This window comes from Leptodactylus fuscus, chromosome 6 (assembly GCF_031893055.1).
Source record: "Leptodactylus fuscus isolate aLepFus1 chromosome 6, aLepFus1.hap2, whole genome shotgun sequence".
NCBI lineage: Eukaryota > Metazoa > Chordata > Amphibia > Anura > Leptodactylidae > Leptodactylus > Leptodactylus fuscus.
The window spans coordinates 173,220,269-173,240,343 of record NC_134270.1 but is presented as its reverse complement, the minus strand read 5'-3'; the positions used below and the strand labels follow the sequence as shown (position 1 = coordinate 173,240,343).

At 45.0% G+C, this 20,075-nt stretch overlaps 1 protein-coding gene across 1 annotated transcript in view; it reads left to right on the top strand.

Annotated features, from left to right (window-relative positions):
• The window catches only part of LOC142210143 (uncharacterized), a 145,625-nt gene extending 128,516 nt beyond the window's left edge, over positions 1 to 17,109 (top strand). The window contains exons 4-7 of the mRNA XM_075279170.1: positions 13,674 to 13,790; positions 14,916 to 15,062; positions 16,633 to 16,773; positions 16,925 to 17,109. Of these exons, the coding sequence (XP_075135271.1) occupies positions 13,674 to 13,790; positions 14,916 to 15,062; positions 16,633 to 16,773; positions 16,925 to 17,109 (590 nt within the window). The remainder of the gene's footprint in view (positions 1 to 13,673; positions 13,791 to 14,915; positions 15,063 to 16,632; positions 16,774 to 16,924) is intronic.
• The last annotated feature ends 2,966 nt before the right edge of the window (positions 17,110 to 20,075 follow it).

Below are 20,075 nucleotides of genomic sequence, written 5' to 3'. Positions count from 1 at the left end.
CCAGTTGACCGGCGCATTGTGCGGGAGGAGGAGATGAGACAGGAGTTGGAAGAGGAAGTGGTGGATGATGAGGACACTGACCCGACCTGGACAGGGGGGATGTCAAGCGGGGAAAGTAGTGTGGATGTTGAGGCAGGTGCAGCACCAAAAAGGGTAGCTAGAGGCAGAGGCAGAGGTCAGCAGCTTAGGCGAAGCCAGGCCACACCCGGAATCTCCCAAGATGTTCCAGTTCGTACCCAGCCCCGAAAAACTCCCACCTCGAGGGCACGTTTCTCGAAGGTGTGGAGTTTTTTCAAGGAATGCGCCGAGGACAGATATAGTGTTGTCTGCACAATTTGCCTCTCGAAATTGATTAGGGGCTCTGAGAAGAGCAACCTGTCCACCACTTCAATGCGCCGTCATTTGGAATCCAAGCACTGGAATCAGTGGCAGGCAGCAACGGCAGGACAAAGGCCGCCTGCCGTTCACGCCACTGCCACTGCCTCTGCCACTGCCTCTGCCTCTGCCACTGCCACTGCTGACTGTGCTGGCGATGCACTCCAGAGGACGAGCCAGGACACCACTTCATCTGCCTCCGCCACTTTGTTGACTTCTACCTCATCCTCCCCTGGTCCTGTCTTATCTCCTTCTCCTGCACCATCAAAGGCACCATCAGGCGTTTCTTTACAACAACCCACCATCTCTCAGACATTGGAGCGGCGGCAGAAATACACTGCTAACCACCCACACGCGCAAGCCTTGAACGCCAACATCGCTAAACTGCTGGCCCAGGAGATGTTGGCGTTCCGGCTTGTTGAAACTCCCGCCTTCCTGGACCTGATGGCAACTGCGGCACCTCGCTATGCCGTCCCTAGCCGTCACTACTTCTCCCGGTGTGCCGTCCCCGCCTTGCACCAGCACGTGTCACTCAACATCAGGCGGGCCCTTAGTTCCGCGCTTTGCACAAAGGTCCACTTGACCACCGACGCGTGGACAAGTGCATGCGGACAGGGACGCTACATTTCACTGACGGCACACTGGGTGAATGTAGTTGAGGCTGGGACTGCTTCCCAAACTGGCCCGGTGTACCTCGTCTCCCTGCCTAACATTCCTGGCAGGGACACGAGAAGAACACCCCCCTCCTCCTCCTCCTCTACCGCCTCCTCCTCCGCCACCGCCTCCTCCTCCGCCACCGCCTCCTCCTCCGCTGTTAGATTGACCCCAGCTACGAGTTGGAAACGTTGCAGCACTGGCGTTGGTAGACGTCAGCAGGCTGTGCTGAAGCTGATCAGCTTGGGGGACAGACAGCACACTGCCTCCGAGGTGAGGGATGCCCTCCTCGATGAGACGGCAATATGGTTTGAGCCGCTGCACCTGGGCCCAGGCATGGTCGTTTGTGATAACGGCCGGAACCTGGTAGCAGCTCTGGAGCTTGCCGGACTCCAACATGTTCCATGCCTGGCCCACGTCTTCAACCTAGTGGTGCAACGTTTCCTAAAGAGCTACCCCAATGTTCCAGAGCTACTGGTGAAAGTGCGGCGCATGTGCGCCCACTTTCGCAAGTCGACAGTAGCCGCTGCTAGCTTAAAATCTCTCCAGCAACGCCTGCATGTGCCACAACACCGGCTTTTGTGCGACGTCCCCACACGCTGGAACTCAACGTTTCAGATGTTGAATAGAGTGGTTGAGCAGCAGAGACCTTTGATGGAATACCAGCTACAAAACCCTAGGGTGCCACAAAGTCAGCTGCCTCAGTTTCACATCCATGAGTGGCCATGGATGAGAGACCTTTGTGACATCCTACGGGTCTTTGAGGAGTCCACAAGGAGGGTGAGCTCTGAGGATGCGATGGTGAGCCTTACAATCCCGCTCTTGTGTGTTCTGAGAGAATCCCTGATTGACATCAGGGATAACTCAGATCACACAGAGGAGTTAGGGATAGCATCCGATCCGTCACAGCTGGAGAGTAGGTCCACACATCTGTCCGCTTCACTGCGTTTAATGGAGGAGGAGGAGGAGGAGGAGGAGGAGGAGGAGGAGGAAGAAGAGTTGTCCGATGATGTGATGGTGATACAGGAGGCTTCCGGGCAACTTCGAATCGTCCCATTGTTGCAGCGCGGATGGGTAGACATGGAGGATGAGGAGGAAATGGAGATTGAACTTTCCGGTGGGGCCAGAGGAGTCATGCCAACTAACACTGTGGCAGACATGGCTGAGTTCATGTTGGGGTGCTTTACAACCGACAAGCGTATTGTCAAAATCATGGAGGACAACCAGTACTGGATCTTTGCTATCCTTGACCCCCGGTATAAAAACAACATCTCGTCTTTTATTCCGGTAGAGGGGAGGGCCAATCGCATCAATGCTTGCCACAGGCAATTGGTGCAGAATATGATGGAGATGTTTCCAGCATGTGACGTTGGCGGCAGGGAGGGCAGTTCCTCCAGTAGGCAACCAAGTTCTCACCGGTCCACACAAACGAGGGGCACACTGTCTAAGGTCTGGGACACCTTGATGGCACCCCCTCGCCAAAGTGCCGCCACGGAGGGTCCTAGTGTCACCAGGCGTGAGAAGTATAGGCGCATGTTGCGGGAATACCTTTCCGACCACAGCCCTGTCCTCTCCGACCCCTCTGCGCCCTACACGTATTGGGTGTCGAAATTGGACCTGTGGCTTGAACTTGCCCTATATGCCTTGGAGGTGCTGTCCTGTCCTGCCGCCAGCGTCCTATCTGAGAGGGTGTTCAGTGCAGCCGGTGGCATCATCACTGACAAGCGCACCCGTCTGTTAGCTGAGAGTGCCGACCGGCTCACTTTGATAAAAATGAACCACCACTGGATAGAGCCTTCATTTTTGTGCCCACCTGTGTAAAGCACCCCAACATGAAACTCCATGTCTGTACTCAACCTCTCCAATTCCTCCGCATCCTCATACTCATCCACCATAAGCGTTGCACAATTCTGCTAATACTAGGCTCCCTCCAACATGATTTCCCCCAACTCTGCTGGTTAGAGGCTCCCTCCACCCTGATTTCCACCAACTCTGCTGGTTAGAGGCTCCCTCCACCCTGCTTTCCCACAACTCTGCTGGTTAGAGGCTCCCTCCACCATGAATTTGCCCAAACTGGGCTGTTTAGAGGCTCCCTCCACCATGAATTGGTCCAAACTGGGTTTTTTAGAGGCTCCCTCCACCATGAATTGGTCCAAACTGGGCTGTTTAGAGGCTCCCTCCACCATGAATTTGCCCAAACTGGGCTGTTTAGCGGCTCCCTCCACCATTAATTGGTCCAAACTGGGCTGGTTAGAGGTTCCCTCCACCATGAATTTGCCCAAACTGGGCTGTTTAGAGGCTCCCTCCACCATGAATTTGCCCAAACTGGGCTGGTTAGAGGCTCCCTCCACCATGAATTGGTCCAAACTGGGTTTTTTAGAGGCTCCCTCCACCATGAATTTGCCCAAACTGGGCTGTTTAGAGGCTCCCTCCACCATGAATTGGTCCAAACTGGGCTGTTTAGAGGCTCCCTCCACCATTAATTGGTCCAAACTGGGCTGGTTAGAGGCTCCCTCCACCATGAATTTGCCCAAACTGGGCTGTTTAGAGGCTCCCTCCACCATGAATTGGTCCAAACTTGGCTGTTTAGAGGCTCCCTCCACCATTAATTGGTCCAAACTGGGCTGGTTAGAGGCTCCCTCCACCATGAATTGGTCCAAACTGGGCTGTTTAGAGGCTCCCTCCACCATGAATTGGTCCAAACTGGGCTGGTTAGAGGCTCCCTCCACCATTAATTGGTCCAAACTGGGCTGGTTAGAGGCTCCCTCCACCATGAATTTGCCCAAACTGGGCTGTTTAGAGGCTCCCTCCACCATGAATTTGCCCAAACTGGGCTGTTTAGAGGCTCCCTCCACCATGAATTGGTCCAAACTGGGTTTTTTAGAGGCTCCCTCCACCATGAATTGGTCCAAACTGGGCTGTTTAGAGGCTCCCTCCACCATGAATTTGCCCAAACTGGGCTGTTTAGCGGCTCCCTCCACCATTAATTGGTCCAAACTGGGCTGGTTAGAGGTTCCCTCCACCATGAATTTGCCCAAACTGGGCTGTTTAGAGGCTCCCTCCACCATGAATTTGCCCAAACTGGGCTGGTTAGAGGCTCCCTCCACCATGAATTGGTCCAAACTGGGTTTTTTAGAGGCTCCCTCCACCATGAATTTGCCCAAACTGGGCTGTTTAGAGGCTCCCTCCACCATGAATTGGTCCAAACTGGGCTGTTTAGAGGCTCCCTCCACCATTAATTGGTCCAAACTGGGCTGGTTAGAGGCTCCCTCCACCATGAATTTCCCAAAACTTGGCTGTTTAGAGGCTCCCTCCACCATTAATTGGTCCAAACTGGGCTGGTTAGAGGCTCCCTCCACCATGAATTTGCCCAAACTGGGCTGTTTAGAGGCTCCCTCCACCATGAATTGGTCCAAACTGGGCTGTTTAGAGGCTCCCTCCACCATTAATTGGTCCAAACTGGGCTGGTTAGAGGCTCCCTCCACCATGAATTGGTCCAAACTGGGCTGTTTAGAGGCTCCCTCCACCATGAATTTGCCCAAACTGGGCTGGTTAGAGGCTCCCTCCACCATGAATTGGTCCAAACTGGGTTTTTTAGAGGCTCCCTCCACCATGAATTTGCCCAAACTGGGCTGTTTAGAGGCTCCCTCCACCATGAATTGGTCCAAACTGGGCTGTTTAGAGGCTCCCTCCACCATTAATTGGTCCAAACTGGGCTGGTTAGAGGCTCCCTCCACCATGAATTTCCCAAAACTTGGCTGTTTAGAGGCTCCCTCCACCATTAATTGGTCCAAACTGGGCTGGTTAGAGGCTCCCTCCACCATGAATTTGCCCAAACTGGGCTGTTTAGAGGCTCCCTCCACCATGAATTGGTCCAAACTGGGCTGGTTAGAGGCTCCCTCCACCATGAATTGGTCCAAACTGGGCTGTTTAGAGGCTCCCTCCACCATGAATTGGTCCAAACTGGGCTGGTTAGAGGCTCCCTCCACCATTAATTGGTCCAAACTGGGCTGGTTAGAGGCTCCCTCCACCATGAATTTGCCCAAACTGGGCTGTTTAGAGGCTCCCTCCACCATGAATTTGCCCAAACTGGGCTGTTTAGAGGCTCCCTCCACCATGAATTGGTCCAAACTGGGTTTTTTAGAGGCTCCCTCCACCATGAATTGGTCCAAACTGGGCTGTTTAGAGGCTCCCTCCACCATGAATTTGCCCAAACTGGGCTGTTTAGCGGCTCCCTCCACCATTAATTGGTCCAAACTGGGCTGGTTAGAGGCTCCCTCCACCATGAATTTGCCCAAACTGGGCTGTTTAGAGGCTCCCTCCACCATGAATTTGCCCAAACTGGGCTGGTTAGAGGCTCCCTCCACCATGAATTGGTCCAAACTGGGGTTTTTAGAGGCTCCCTCCACCATGAATTGGTCCAAACTTGGCTGTTTAGAGGCTCCCTCCACCATGAATTGGTCCAAACTGGGGTGGTTAGAGGCTCCCTCCACCATTAATTGGTCCAAACTGGGCTGGTTAGAGGCTCCCTCCACCATTAATTGGTCCAAACTGGGCTGGTTAGAGGCTCCCTCCACCATGAATTTGCCCAAACTGGGCTGTTTAGAGGCTCCCTCCACCATGAATTTGCCCAAACTGGGCTGGTTAGAGGCTCCCTCCACCATGAATTGGTCCAAACTGGGGTTTTTAGAGGCTCCCTCCACCATGAATTGGTCCAAACTTGGCTGTTTAGAGGCTCCCTCCACCATTAATTGGTCCAAACTGGGCTGGTTAGAGGCTCCCTCCACCATGAATTGGTCCAAACTGGGTTTTTTAGAGGCTCCCTCCACCATGAATTTGCCCAAACTGGGCTGTTTAGAGGCTCCCTCCACCATGAATTGGTCCAAACTGGGCTGGTTAGAGGCTCCCTCCACCATTAATTGGTCCAAACTGGGGTGGTTAGAGGCTCCCTCCACCATTAATTGGTCCAAACTGGGCTGGTTAGAGGCTCCCTCCACCATTAATTGGTTCAAACTGGGCTGGTTAGAGGCTCCCTCCACCATTAATTGGTCCAAACTGGGCTGGTTAGAGGCTCCCTCCACCATGAATTTGCCCAAACTGGGCTGTTTAGAGGCTCCCTCCACCATGAATTTGCCCAAACTGGGCTGGTTAGAGGCTCCCTCCACCATGAATTGGTCCAAACTGGGGTTTTTAGAGGCTCCCTCCACCATGAATTGGTCCAAACTTGGCTGTTTAGAGGCTCCCTCCACCATGAATTGGTCCAAACTGGGGTGGTTAGAGGCTCCCTCCACCATTAATTGGTCCAAACTGGGCTGGTTAGAGGCTCCCTCCACCATTAATTGGTCCAAACTGGGCTGGTTAGAGGCTCCCTCCACCATGAATTGGTCCAAACTGGGGTTTTTAGAGGCTCCCTCCACCATGAATTGGTCCAAACTTGGCTGTTTAGAGGCTCCCTCCACCATTAATTGGTCCAAACTGGGCTGGTTAGAGGCTCCCTCCACCATTAATTGGTCCAAACTGGGCTGGTTAGAGGCTCCCTCCACCATTAATTGGTCCAAACTGGGCTGGTTAGAGGCTCCCTCCACCATTAATTGGTCCAAACTGGGCTGGTTAGAGGCTCCCTCCACCATGAATTTGCCCAAACTGGGCTGGTTAGAGGCTCCCTCCACCATGAATTGGTCCAAACTGGGGTTTTTAGAGGCTCCCTCCACCATGAATTTGCCCAAACTGGGGTGTTTAGAGGCTCCCTCCACCATGAATTTGCCCAAACTCTGCTGGTTAGAGGCTCAATCCACCCTGATTTTCAAAACAAATGTTGGTGCCAACCTCAACTTACTACAAGGGCCAAATTCACTGCTGGTGACAAGCTCTCCTCACTGCAAGTGCCAAATACACATGTTTCAAGGTGTTTTCCTACTGTCAGAGAGGTGGTATTGAGTGTGTAAAGTGTGTAGTTGTTAGGCTGTGATGTTGGGGTAATAGAGGGTCTTTGGTGTGTTAGATGCCCCCAGACATGCTTCCCCTGCTGTCCCAGTGTCATTCCAGAGGTGTTGGCATCATTTCCTGGGGTGTCATAGTGGACTTGGTGACCCTCCAGACACGGATTTGGGTTTCCCCCTTAACGAGTATCTGTTCCCCATAGACTATAATGGGGTTCGAAACCCGTTCGAACACACGAACATTGAGCGGCTGTTCGAATCGAATTTCGAACCTCGAACATTTTAGTGTTCGCTCATCTCTAGTGCTTTCCTCATTCAGGATACAGAAACCGGAGAGGACTCTGATCAAGAAAGTGTAGGAGGTTATGATCGTTCTGATGACAATATGGCCACTGTATCAAAGTCATTTTTTCAAAAAGCCCTGAACATAGCATTGACTCCTGTCATATCTAAGCTTACAGATATAGAATCTGAGATACAGAACATAGGACATCGGGTGACTACACTTGAATCTAACTGTGTCATCATAACAAACCATGCTTCATCTTTCTCCTCCAGACTTGCATTATACAAAGAGTACATTGATCGATCACTTACCTTCATCGAAGATCAAGAAAACTGTAGAAGGAGGAAAAATATAAGAATCCAATATCTCCCAGAAAGCAATGCCTCAGAAGATTTACACAGAATGGCTTCTACACTGTTCTCTGAACTTCTGGGTCAGGAAAGAGCAGAAAAAATTCACTATTCAAAGAGTCCACAGGGTGGTCCAACTCCGCCCGCAGAAAGGAGACCAACCACGAGATGTCATCTGTGGTATCCTATCTTATCCAGATATAGTAGCTATTCTTTCTGCAGCCCAAGTGAAGCCGGGACAGATCGGAGAAGCAGAGGTGTCAATCTACCAGGATGTGGCACCATTGATCCTGGCAAAAAGGTGTATTCTTAGACCACTCCTGGAAGTACTCTGGGCGAAAGAAATCTAATATGTCTGGCTCTACCCCTTTGGCTTGGTGATCATGCACAAAAGCAAATGCTTCACCATCAGCTCGCAGGGACATCTCGCCACCTTGTGGGCTCAGCTGAACATACCACCAATAGACATTCCATCATGGTCACCTATGCTACCTCTACCGGATCTACCTTATGTAGACACATGGCCACAGAGTTAACGCTTCAAGTCCCTGAAATCTAAGAAGTCTCAAGTATGATTCTGACCCTCTGCTTCGTCTTGACCATCAGGAGCTGGTTTTAGTTGAGAACTTCTCATGGATGTTGACCGAGGGACTTAGTCCATTTGTTATATTTCTAGTTGAGAAGAAATTGGTGTCAGCCTTGTGGGCTTTTTTTTTTTTTTTTTTGTCTTCCACAGGATTAACTTGGTAGGTTTATAGGTTAGACTTGACGGTCTTGTGTCTTTGTACACAATTATCTGCTATCTATCTATGCAGACTGCCCTATAGTACTCTGTGTAATGTATAACTGATGTTCTCGCTGACATGATCTTATACTTGGTAAACTGTACAGTGAAAGAGTCATGAAAACAAGTCATTGTATAATTTTTCAGTCTCCATTTTACATTGTTCTCTCTTTCTCTTACCTTTTTCCAGTTCCAGCTGCCAGTAGTATCTCCAATAAAGTGGTCTGTCCATCCTGCATATCTGCTGATTCTAGCGGGTGTACTTCCTCAAATAATGTCACATGCACAGGAAATGAGGATACATGTATTCTTGAGAGAGCAAAAATAACAGGTACCAAAAATACTTTCTTTGTCTCACTAAGATTGAACCTTCCTTTAGAGCCTCTGAGCCTGATCCTGTCAATAGAACCATAAAATAATTATAAAAAAAATGAAAAATGCCTAAAAAATTATGAGTAAAAAAAAACTCATGGTTCTCAAAAAATATTAAGAAAAGAAAAAATAGAAAATGCACAGAAATTGGTTAAGGAAATAGATTAAATGTATACAAAATATTTTGTTTTTTTATATTGTTGCATCCCAAAGTCCATAACATATTTTGATACTACTTGAGGGCTTGTTTTTTTTTTTTGCCTCCGGCAGAAATGCCACAGGAAAAATCGTGGCATTTTACAGTACAGGCAAAGTGAATGGGATTAAAGCGAATCCCATGTTCACTTTGTGTTAAAAACCACAGTGTGGACATGTCACGATTTCCAAAACCGGCATGGTTTTAGATACCGCAGTATGTGAATTACATCTACGCAAACACTGTCAGTTTCCCCATAGATAAAATTGTAACAGAAAATCCGTGGAGGAAAACTCTGTGAACTTTATGTTTAAAACAGAGGAAAGAACTGCAATGCATTGCCAACGCAGTTTTTCCTTCAGCACTTTATTGCTGTGGGGCGTCTGATGGGGCCTTAGTCTACGTTCAAGCTGAATTTGATGCAGATAACGCCTCAAAATCAACTGTAAATTCAACCTGACATTTGCCTGGCTGGTGCAGAACTTGCAGACCTTCTACAGTGTTAATTTTGTTTTCCCTTAAGCTTAATTTTTCTGCTTGTACATATTCTGTGAGAACATACCCTAAGGCTAAAGCCATAAATGCAGTGCTAAAGCCCTGTGGTTCTGAACACATTGCGGTTCTTTCCGCAGTGCTTTGAAGAGAAAAGTTCAGAGTTTTCCTCCGTTGACTTTCTCTTACAGTCCTATGAAAAAGTTTGGGCACCCCTATTAATCTTAATCATTTTAGTTCTAAATATTTTGGTGTTTGCAGCAGCCATTTCAGTTTGCTATGTCTAATAACCGATGGACACAGTAATATTTCTGGATTGAAATGAGGTTTATTGTACTAACAGAAAATGTGCAATATGCATTAAATCAAAATTTGACCGATGCAAAAGTCTGGGCACCTCAACAGAAAAGTGACATTAATATTTAGTAGATCCTCCTTTTGCCTCTAGTCGCTTCCTGTAGCTTTTAATCAGTTCCTGGATGAAGGGATTTTGGACCATTCCTCTTTACAAAACAATTCAAGCTCAGTTCAGTTTGATGGTGGCCGAGCATGGACAGCCCGCTCTCAAATGATCTGAAAACAAAGATTGTTCAAACACAGTTGTTCAGGGGCAGGATACAAAAAGTTGTCTCAGAGATTTAACCTGTCAGTTTCCACTGTGAGGAACATAGTAAGGAAATGGAAGACCACAGGGACAGTTCTTGTTAAGCCCAGAAGTGGCAGGCCAAGAAAAATATCAGAAAGGCAGAGAAGAAGAATGGTGAGAACAGTCAAGGACAATCTACAGACCACCTCCAAAGAGCTGCAGCATCATCTTGCTGCAGATGGTGTCACTGTGCATCGGTCAACAATACAGCGCACTTTGCACAAGGAGAAGCTGTATGGGAGAGTGATGAGAAAGAAGCCGTTTCTGCAAGCACGCCACAAACAGAGTCAGTGCCTGAGGTATGCAAAAGCACATTTGGACAAGCCAGCTTCATTTTGGAAGAAGGTCCTGTGGACTGATGAAACAAAGATTGAGTTGTTTGGTCATACAAAAAGGTGTTATGCATGGCGTCCAAAAAAAAAAACAGCGTCCCAAGAAAAACACTTGCTACCCACTGTAAAATTTGGTGGAGGTTCCATCATGCTTTGGGGCTGTGTGGCCAATGCCGGCACCGGGAATCTTGTTAAAGTTGAGGGTCGCATGGATTCCACTCAGTGTCAGCAGATTCTTGAGAATAATGTTCAAGAATCAGTGACGAAGTTGAAGTTACACCGGGGATGGGTACTTCAGCAAGACAATGATCCAAAACACCGCTCCAAATCGACTCAGGCATTCATGCAGAGGAACAATTACAATGTTCTGGAATGGCCATCCCAGTCCCCAGACCTAAATATCATTGAACATCTGTGGGATGATTGGAAGCGGGCTGTCCATGCTCGGCGACCATCTAATTTAACTGAACAGGAATTGTTTTGTAAAGAAGAATGGCCCCAAATACCTTCATCCAGGAACTGATTAAAAGCTACAGGAAGCGATTAGAGAATCTACTAAATATTAATGTCACTTTTCTGTTGAGGTGCCCATACTTTTGCACCAAATTTTAGTTTAATGCATATTGCACATTTTCTGTTAGTACAATAAACCTCATTTCAATCCTGAAATATTACTGTGTCCATCAGTTATTAGATATATCAAACTGAAATGGCTGTTACAAACACCAAAATATTTAGAACTAAAAACGATTAAGATTAATAGGGGGGCCCAAACTTTTTCATAGGACTGTACCATTATATCTACAGGAAAGCCGCCGGCGTTTCCGTAGGTTTAATTGACATGCTGTGATTCCCAAAACCGCTACGGTTTTGGAAATCACAAGGTGTCCGCATTGCAATTTCTTCTGCAAAGTGGGGATAGGATTCGCATGAATCCCATCCACTTTGCAAGTACTGTATAACAACGCGATTTTTCCCAAACCGTGGCGTTTCCGGCCCGTGGGGCCTCTGCCTTAAACTGCCAAATATATTATTATATGTTGCCAATGGAGGATGTACTAAATGGAAATGATGAATTGAGGATATTCATTAGGCCCCTCCTCCATGGCAACCCACTGGCACCCAGTGATGGTTTTGAGGGGGTGCTGATGGGCAAGGAGACAGTGGCTCATACAAACTCCTAAAATGCTACTTTTTCTACTGATGGCAGTACATAAAGGGTTATATGGATTCAATCAACAATGACATTTTCAGATCTGAGGACAAAGCCGCCATCATCACGTTTGTCTTTCTCTTTTCTTTCTGACAATATATGAGGTCTAATACAGTACTGAACATTCTTATGTCCATCTTTGCAGGATCCAGTTCAACTGCATTTTCCACTCGGGGATGTGCAACACAATCGCTCTGTAATGTCGGCACCCAGGTGATATCTGCTTCAAGTCCATCAGTCGAATTCAGCTTTGCCTGCTCACCAGGTACAGAAAGTGTCCACAAAGTCATCCTGACTCCAGCCATTGTGTGTCTTCTACTAATGAAATTATTCTTCTAGAAGTTATAATAGGGGCACTGATAGATTCCTGTATATTCTTAGTACGATACTAGAGCATATTCTGCCCTAAAGCTAAGGCCCCACGGGCCGGAAACGCTGCGGGAAAAACCACGGCGTGAACGCATTGCAATTCCTCCCGCAGAGCTTTGAACAGAAAGTCCTCACCATTTACCTCCATGTGAATGGACCCTAAGCCTGAGTTCTCATGGGGTTTTTTGGTCAGAATTTTGACGCAGAAAATCCTGACTCCAAAAAGAGTCTCCCATTTAAATCAATGGGAGCCGGTCATTTCTTTTTCCCACAAGCGGTTTGTTTCCGCTCGCGGAGAAGAGAAGCGACATGCTCTTTCTTCAAGCGGATTCCGCGGCCGGTTCAGCCTCAAACGTCTGCTTGCAGACACTCCCTCCCGACTAAGCCCATTCATTTGGGCCTAATCCGGAGTGTAGTGCCACGACTGGATGCCAGTGCACTGCATCAGCGTCCAGTCGCAGCTACCGTTTTTTTTTTTTGGTCAGGAATCTGAGGTGACCTCCACATCAAACTCTGGACCAAAAACTCCCGTCTGAACTCAGCCTAAGAAGTATGATTGTAAACAATAAAATGGCTGCCAGTGCTGCCCTCTCTGGAGCAGGACAAAGGTAGATGAGGGAATAGAGCTGTGGTTGAGCTGATGTGGGGGCTTAATATAATTTATTTAGAAACAGGAAGTTAACAACAAATTAGACAGAAAGGAGACACCTAGTGGCAGAAAATTTAGAGAGTTTTTTTTAGGCAGAAAACAGTAAGATTTGAAATTAAAGTGCATTATATTTTGATCCAGAATTACATGTTCTATTAAATGAGACTAAGGTCCGGATTCACTGCTGTGGTTATGACTAGACACTGGTGTAGACCTTCGCACATCTTTGGCTCAATGTAGAACACAAAGGCGTGGAATATCAGGAAAAGAGGCATCTCATTAATGCTTCCCAAAAGCACCAAAATATTGATGAAAATTCTTTGTATAAAGTAAGCCAACTAAAATATGGTATAAATCAGGGGTCCTCAAACTGCGGCCCGAGGGTCACATGCGGTCCGCCAAGCACTTCTGTCTGGTCTTGCCGACAACGCCGGCAGGCGTGCATTTATAATGAAGCTCCTGGGGAGCTCGGGCCAGGCCACGGAGCGCACTTCACTTTACCTATTGGAGGGCACTGCTCCCGATGTCTGTGCGACCTGCTCTGCCTCCGGCCCACTGTTTAAAAAGTTTGAGGACCCCTGGTATAAATGAAGCCAAGTCAGTCTAACAATATGTCTAACTTATCATCCAGCATCAGACATTATAATGAATCTGGAGTATTTTCAGATTGTCTAAGTTTGCACTGATAAAAATATTAAATATTGGCCTAAGTTGTCTAAACAGTATCCTCAGTATAGAGATGATAATTTAGTATGACGTGATATGGGATCACATGTGTTATTCACACCTTTACATGGGACTGCAGTGATTTCCTGTAGTGGTGAGTAGGTGCACTGTATGTAGAATGATAATACTCACATCTATGTAATACATTACTATTCATTTCATTAATCCCAGATGGTCTCGTAGCAAAAATACATTTCCGGAACAGATTAACCCTTTGATGTGTAACCGATAACAATATAATGTGCAGTGTAATAAGTGATAAATGTGCTGATTGTGTCATATCTTTATAGTAAAAGCTCTCTCGTGTATACAGTGCATGTCCTATACTTCATCATCATGTACAGGCGACAGCATAACTTGTCCATTAGGCTCTCCATGTGGATCCATACGCACACAAGTATTAATTGGTGAGTTATATCATAAAATAGTGTTTTGTACATTTATTAGTACTAGAGATGAGCAAACTGGTTCATGAGATGGATTTATTACTAGAAAGGGGCGAACCTCTCAAAATTAATTTCTGGTTCAGGTGGTTCAGCTCCCAGATTTGAATTGGGTCTTAAATTGGCTTAATCGTAGTGTACTATACTCTTCGGACTCATAGGAACCTATCTATAAAACACAGTGTAGAATACTCTTAGGACTCCTAGGAACAGATTTATAAAACAGTGTAGAATACTCTTAGGGCCCCTAGGAACCTATTTATAAAACTGTGTACAATACTATGTTTAACCATACACTGCACTGACACTTGCTTTTATGCATTTATCATTTGAATTTCTTATTTATTATAAATGTATGCTTTTTGGGGCAAAGGTGCTTTCCCATTAATTTTTTGGGTGGCTATATTGCACAAAGCTGTTTTTTTTTTTTTTAATAAAAATTTGAGTATTTTCATGACTTGTAAGTACTATAAGAGCTTATTCTTATTTAGGAGACAAACTTGTGTAACTAAATGTATGTGGAATGTGAAGGTGGACCAGGCTGAAGGACATGTCTGACTATCTAGCGGTAGTGATGGTAGTTGGGGCAATATGAGTGAGAGTGCAGCATGGAATAGGGTGATGTACTGGGCCACAAGAGATTATGTCGGGCTGTGTAGAAGTAGTAGTTACACAAGTGCATCAGAGCATGCCATTCTTCTCTCCTGATAAACCATTCTAGAATAGAAGGGGGAAGTGCATTTAAGATTATCAATTGAGTGTATGGAATGCTTACTATATAGATTTACAGTAAAGGGCATCTGTCATAAGTGTAGACCATTAAACATAGAGGACCGGCTGATGTCTCCTCTCCTAGGTCAGATGCGCTCTCTGATTCTCTGAAAGTGGAGGGCAAGGAGCAGACTGGTCCATGCACCAAATGTGTGTTACATTGTAACACATCTACACCAAAAAGTTGGCAGAAATTTGTTGATAAATTCCGCTATTGTTCTTCACAAGAATTCAGACTCTGTCAAACAATGTACAGCAAGAATAACTCATTTCTAATCTCTAGGAAAATCCCTTAATATTTTTTTTTTTCATTTGTAGGTGGAGTTTTGACTCCAGTTTTCTTCAGGTCATGCCTGAGTTCAGATTATTGCGGCTTTATGGGCAGTATAACTAATAGTCAAGGACGCATATGGGCATCAATGTCGTGCTGTTACACTGACAACTGTACCCCGGCTATTCCTCCCGGTAAGTCATCCACTTTATTAAGAAAAAACAAAACAAAAAAACAAAAACATTTTTTGAAAAAGATTTATCAGAAGATCCATCAGGCTTCATACTTAAAAAAATTTAACAACTAATAATACTAATTATTTTTACATTATGTATTAAAGTATGACACATGATATATCCTCTAATAGATTGGTGGTTTGTTCTTGGGAGAAGGAGTCCTGGAAGTGATGATATGACCTACATATATATTGCCCCAATCTCATCATAATCTAGTCTCTCTGGATTAAATGAAGAGACAGAAGGATTAGAGCAAGCCTCCATCCACAGAAGATCTGTTCTCTAAGGGAATTCCTAGTTTTGCAATTCCCTAGTCCTGCTGCTGAAACCAGGAAGAAGGGAAGACAGAGACAGTGAGACCAAAACTTGACCCAGCCCCTGTCCCTACCTAATTGCCAGACCTACCCTAGGTGACAGACGGAAACTTGGCAAAGGTCCCTCCTCTGAACAAGTGTACACAGAACAAGACAAACAACAAAGAAGAGGAGTCCTCAAGCCAATGTTCAAAGCCAGAGAGACAAAGCAGTACAAAATCATAATCCAAAAGAGTAGTCACAAAGGGAAGCCAAAGGACAGAGGTCAGTAATACAATAGTAAGAGAAGTAGGAAGCTAGTGAGGACAAAGTCAGAGTCAAAATAGCCTGCAAACCTGTGTGGCCTGATGACCTGTATATAGGAAACTCAGGACCTGCCTCAGACTTGATTGATAGTCAGGTTGTCGATCACAAAGACAAGGCTAAGATTAACTATTTGATGGACAAAGGGAAACAAGGTGCAGAAGATTGGAGTGGCGGACATTCAATTACAGAGGAAAGGTAATAAACTATGTTCAGACAGAGCAACAAAAAAAAACTCTATGCAAGGAATCAAGTGCGAGTGAAGGGTGTCACACAGACCCGAACAGGCAGAGACATTACATGTGCTTAGTTCTACAAGATGACAGGAACAAAAAGTTGTCTATTAGAGATGAGCGAGTACTATTCGAAATGGCCGTTTCGAATAGCACGCACCCATAAGAATGAATGGAAGCGGCCAGCACACAGACTTTGCCGGCGGCCGGCCGCTTAACCTCCTGCGTGCCGGCTGCATCCATTCATTCATTCAAACGGGAGTTTCGAATAGTACTCGCTCATCTCTGTCTATAAGTACCGAGAAGAACTGATGGAAGACAAATGAGCAATTTCACACCAAATATAGGCTTGATCTATAATTCACTTTTGGTATTCACTTAGTTTTGTTGATATCTTCAAGCTAAGTGTCATACTATTATATTGTACTAAAAATATAGTTGACTCTCACCATCACAAATGTACAGTAATGTCATGTAGCAGGCAAAGGAGCTGTACCCCCTGTGAAACTAACTGCAGGACTCAAACATACTATGTCTTTAAGAGATTAACCCCATATATGCTATGCTGAATACTGATCACTGAATCTGGGTGTTAAGGACCCAAGATCCCCTCCTTTCACCACATTGGATCAACTGCAATGAGATTTACATTGTTCTCTTTCTCTTACCTTTTTCCAGTTCCAGCTGCCAGTAGTATCCCGAATGGAGTGGTCTGTCCATCCTGCACATCTGCCGATTTTAGCGGGTGTACTTCCTCGGATACTGTCCCATGCACAGGGAATGAGGATACATGTGTTCTCGAGAGAGTAAAAATAACAGGTACCAAAAATACTGTTTCACTAAGATTGAACCTTCCTTTAGATACTTCTGAGCACTTCTGCTATTGACAGCAGCATATAAGGAGTTAAATGGTTGCAAACATTGCTATCACTAAGTACAGTAACTAACATCTGATGCATACGGCTCTTAGTGCGTGCTCAGGCTGCAAGTTGTATGTGGCTAGAGATGATTGAAATGGTTCAGAGCAAACAGAATTCATCTGGAATTTTCCAAAAGTCTTGTGTCACCATCCATGAACCACAAGTAGACTCTGGTGCCTACGGACCAGACATCACGAGAGAACTTTCCCTTGGATTCCATTTATTATCCTTGTGAATAATTCTGGTTCATGGGTGTCACACCCCAGCAGTTTTAGATTCAAGGTGAACACCGAGACTTTTAGAAAATTTAAAATGAATTCTATTTGTTCTGTAGCTCTGTTTTCTTTCGGCCTGAATATTCATGTAACACAAGGGTTGGCCATCTCTTCATGCTACTTTTTCAACATAGACTTCAGTAGACGTCTCTTGCAACTTATCTGCAAATTGTCTCATTTTAAAGCCAAATAACTCCAAAAAAAAAAAGTACTTCAACATCTAGTCACAGGGAAGTAATAGAACTGTTTTAGTCTTGAAAATTGGCTCAAAAATATTTTTTGTCATGCATCACGTCTGCGTGTAGTAATAGACTTACAATTGTCATACATCAGTAGCAATATTACATGTATACAGTGAATAAACATAACTTGAGCAACAAAAAAATAAGCCCTTAAATTTCTGGGCCAATGGAAAAGTAAAACCGTTATGGCTCTCGAAAAATATCATGAAGAAACAAAATAAAACATTATAAGGAAACAGATTAAATTTATACATAATAGGTTGTTTTTGCGATTGTTGATTCCAAAAGCCATTCCTTTTTTGTTGACACAGCCATTTAAGGGCCTGTATTTTGTGTGATAAATTCCAGCCTCGGGCCGGGGTCCCATGGTCCGGAAATGCAATCTAGGGCCTCAGCCTAAGTGCCCTTTCCCACGATGTAATGTAGCGCTCATGTAAACACGTGTCAGAGTGAGCCCTTCAAAACAGAATCCCATTGACTTCAATAGATTCCATCTTATGCACGCTACACATTGAAATCAATGGGAGGCTTTTTAGCCCATTGATTTCAATGTGTTACACTCGTTAAACGGAACCCATTGAAGTCAATGGGATTCTGTTTTGAAGGGCTCACTCTGACACGTGTTTACGTGTCAGAATGAACGCCGCGTTACATCGTGGGAACGGACCCTACAGTAGGTTCATATGGCTGAATTTGGGGCGGAAATTGAGGCAGATCCTGCCTCAAAAACATCTGAAAATTCCACCTTATAAGGCTGAGGCCCCACGTTGCGGAAAAGTTGCTTTTTTGTTGCAGATTTTGCTGGGTTTTTTTGAGCCAACTTCAAGGGCAAGTACGCAGTGGCTCAAACAAACTCCTTAGATATCATGTTTGTTATGGATAGCAGCTTATAAGGGTTAAATGGCTGCAATTCACAGCAACATCTGGTAACTCAAATATCATTGCTAGGATCTGGAGCCGTTATCAGGTTTCCCTTTCTGATAGACAATATATGAGGTCTAATACTGTATTCAATGAACGTTCTTATGTTAATCTTTGCAGGATCCTATCCAGCTGCATTTTCCACTCGGGGGTGTGGGACTAAATCACTCTGTAGTGTCGGCAGTCAGGTCATACCCGTTTCAGGTCCAGTCCAATTCAATGTATCCTGCTCACCAGGTACACAAAGTGTTTATAAAGTCATCCTGACTCCAGCTATTGTGTGTCTTCTAATGAAATTCTTCTTCTACATGTTAAGTTATATAAATCCTCAGAGAATTGGGCAAAAAAAATAGCGAACAGCAAATTAGAAAAAAGGAGAAACCTAGTGGTGGGAAATTTAGAGGTTTTTAGGCAGAAACAGCAACAGTGGTAGCAAAAATACATTTCTGGAGCAGATTAACCCTTTGATATGTAACCCTGATAACAATATAATGTGTAGTGTAATAAGTGATAAATGTGCTGATTGTGTCATATCTTTATAGGTAGAGCTCCCTTGTGTACACAGTGCATATCTGATACTTCATCATCATGCTCAGGCGACAGCATAACTTGTCCTTCAGGCTTTACATGTGGATCTGTATACACACAAGCAACTATTGGTGAGTTATATGATAAAATGCAATTTTTATTACATGTATTAGTAGTAGAAATGAGTGAACTGGTTTATAATGAGCTGGATTTGATATTACGGTAGATATGGGTGAACCTCTTAACATTCATGCTCGGATGGCTGATTCTTTTCTTTCTTTTTTTTTTTTTTTTTTTTTTCTTTTTTGGTAGAGTTGGAAGGGACCTCAAGGGCCATCGGGTCCAACCCCCTGCGAGTGCAGGTTTTCCTAAATCATCCCAGATATATATATATATATATATATATATATATATATATATATATATACACATATATAGCTATATGTCAGTACTATACACTGCACTACATGTGTATATATGTGTATTGCGGTGTATAGAGGAGGTCAGCCCATGCAGATTCACCCATTTCATCAGGATCAACCAGATATCGGGAGCTCCCAGCTCCCACTGACCAGACCCTGGGCTACATAAAATACATAATGGCACCCCTTGCAATGAGATGGGGTCATTATTACTACACAAAGCCTTGGCTGTGGAAGAGTTAGTTAACACTGAATTAAATGAACTCTGCGCGTACACATTCCATCACGGTATTCTGCAATGGATTAGGCCAAGCATCAAATTGATAAGTTCCCCCTATTGTTCTCTGTAAAAATTCAGACTCGGTAGAATGTCAAACACTGTACAGGATAAAAAAAAACAACAACTTTTTTTCTACTTTCTAATCCAATTCCATAATTTTATATTTTAAAATATTTCTTTCCACTTGTAGGTGGAACTGCTACTCCATTTTTCATCAGGTCATGTCTGAATGTAAGTTATTGTGGCTTCACGGGCAGTATGAGCAATGGTCAAGGACGCACATGGACATCAATGACATGTTGTTACACTGACAACTGTACCGCTACTATTCCTCCCGGTAAGTCATCCACTTTGTTATATTTCATATACATATACCTTTAGTGTACCTGGGAAATTAAGTGATATTAGCTAAGATTACTAACACAACATACTGTAATTTAGGTTACACTTATTTTTTCTTTTTTTAGTCTTAAGTACTAGAGATGAGCAAATAGTATTCGAAACTCTAGTTTCGAATACCTCGCTCCATAGGA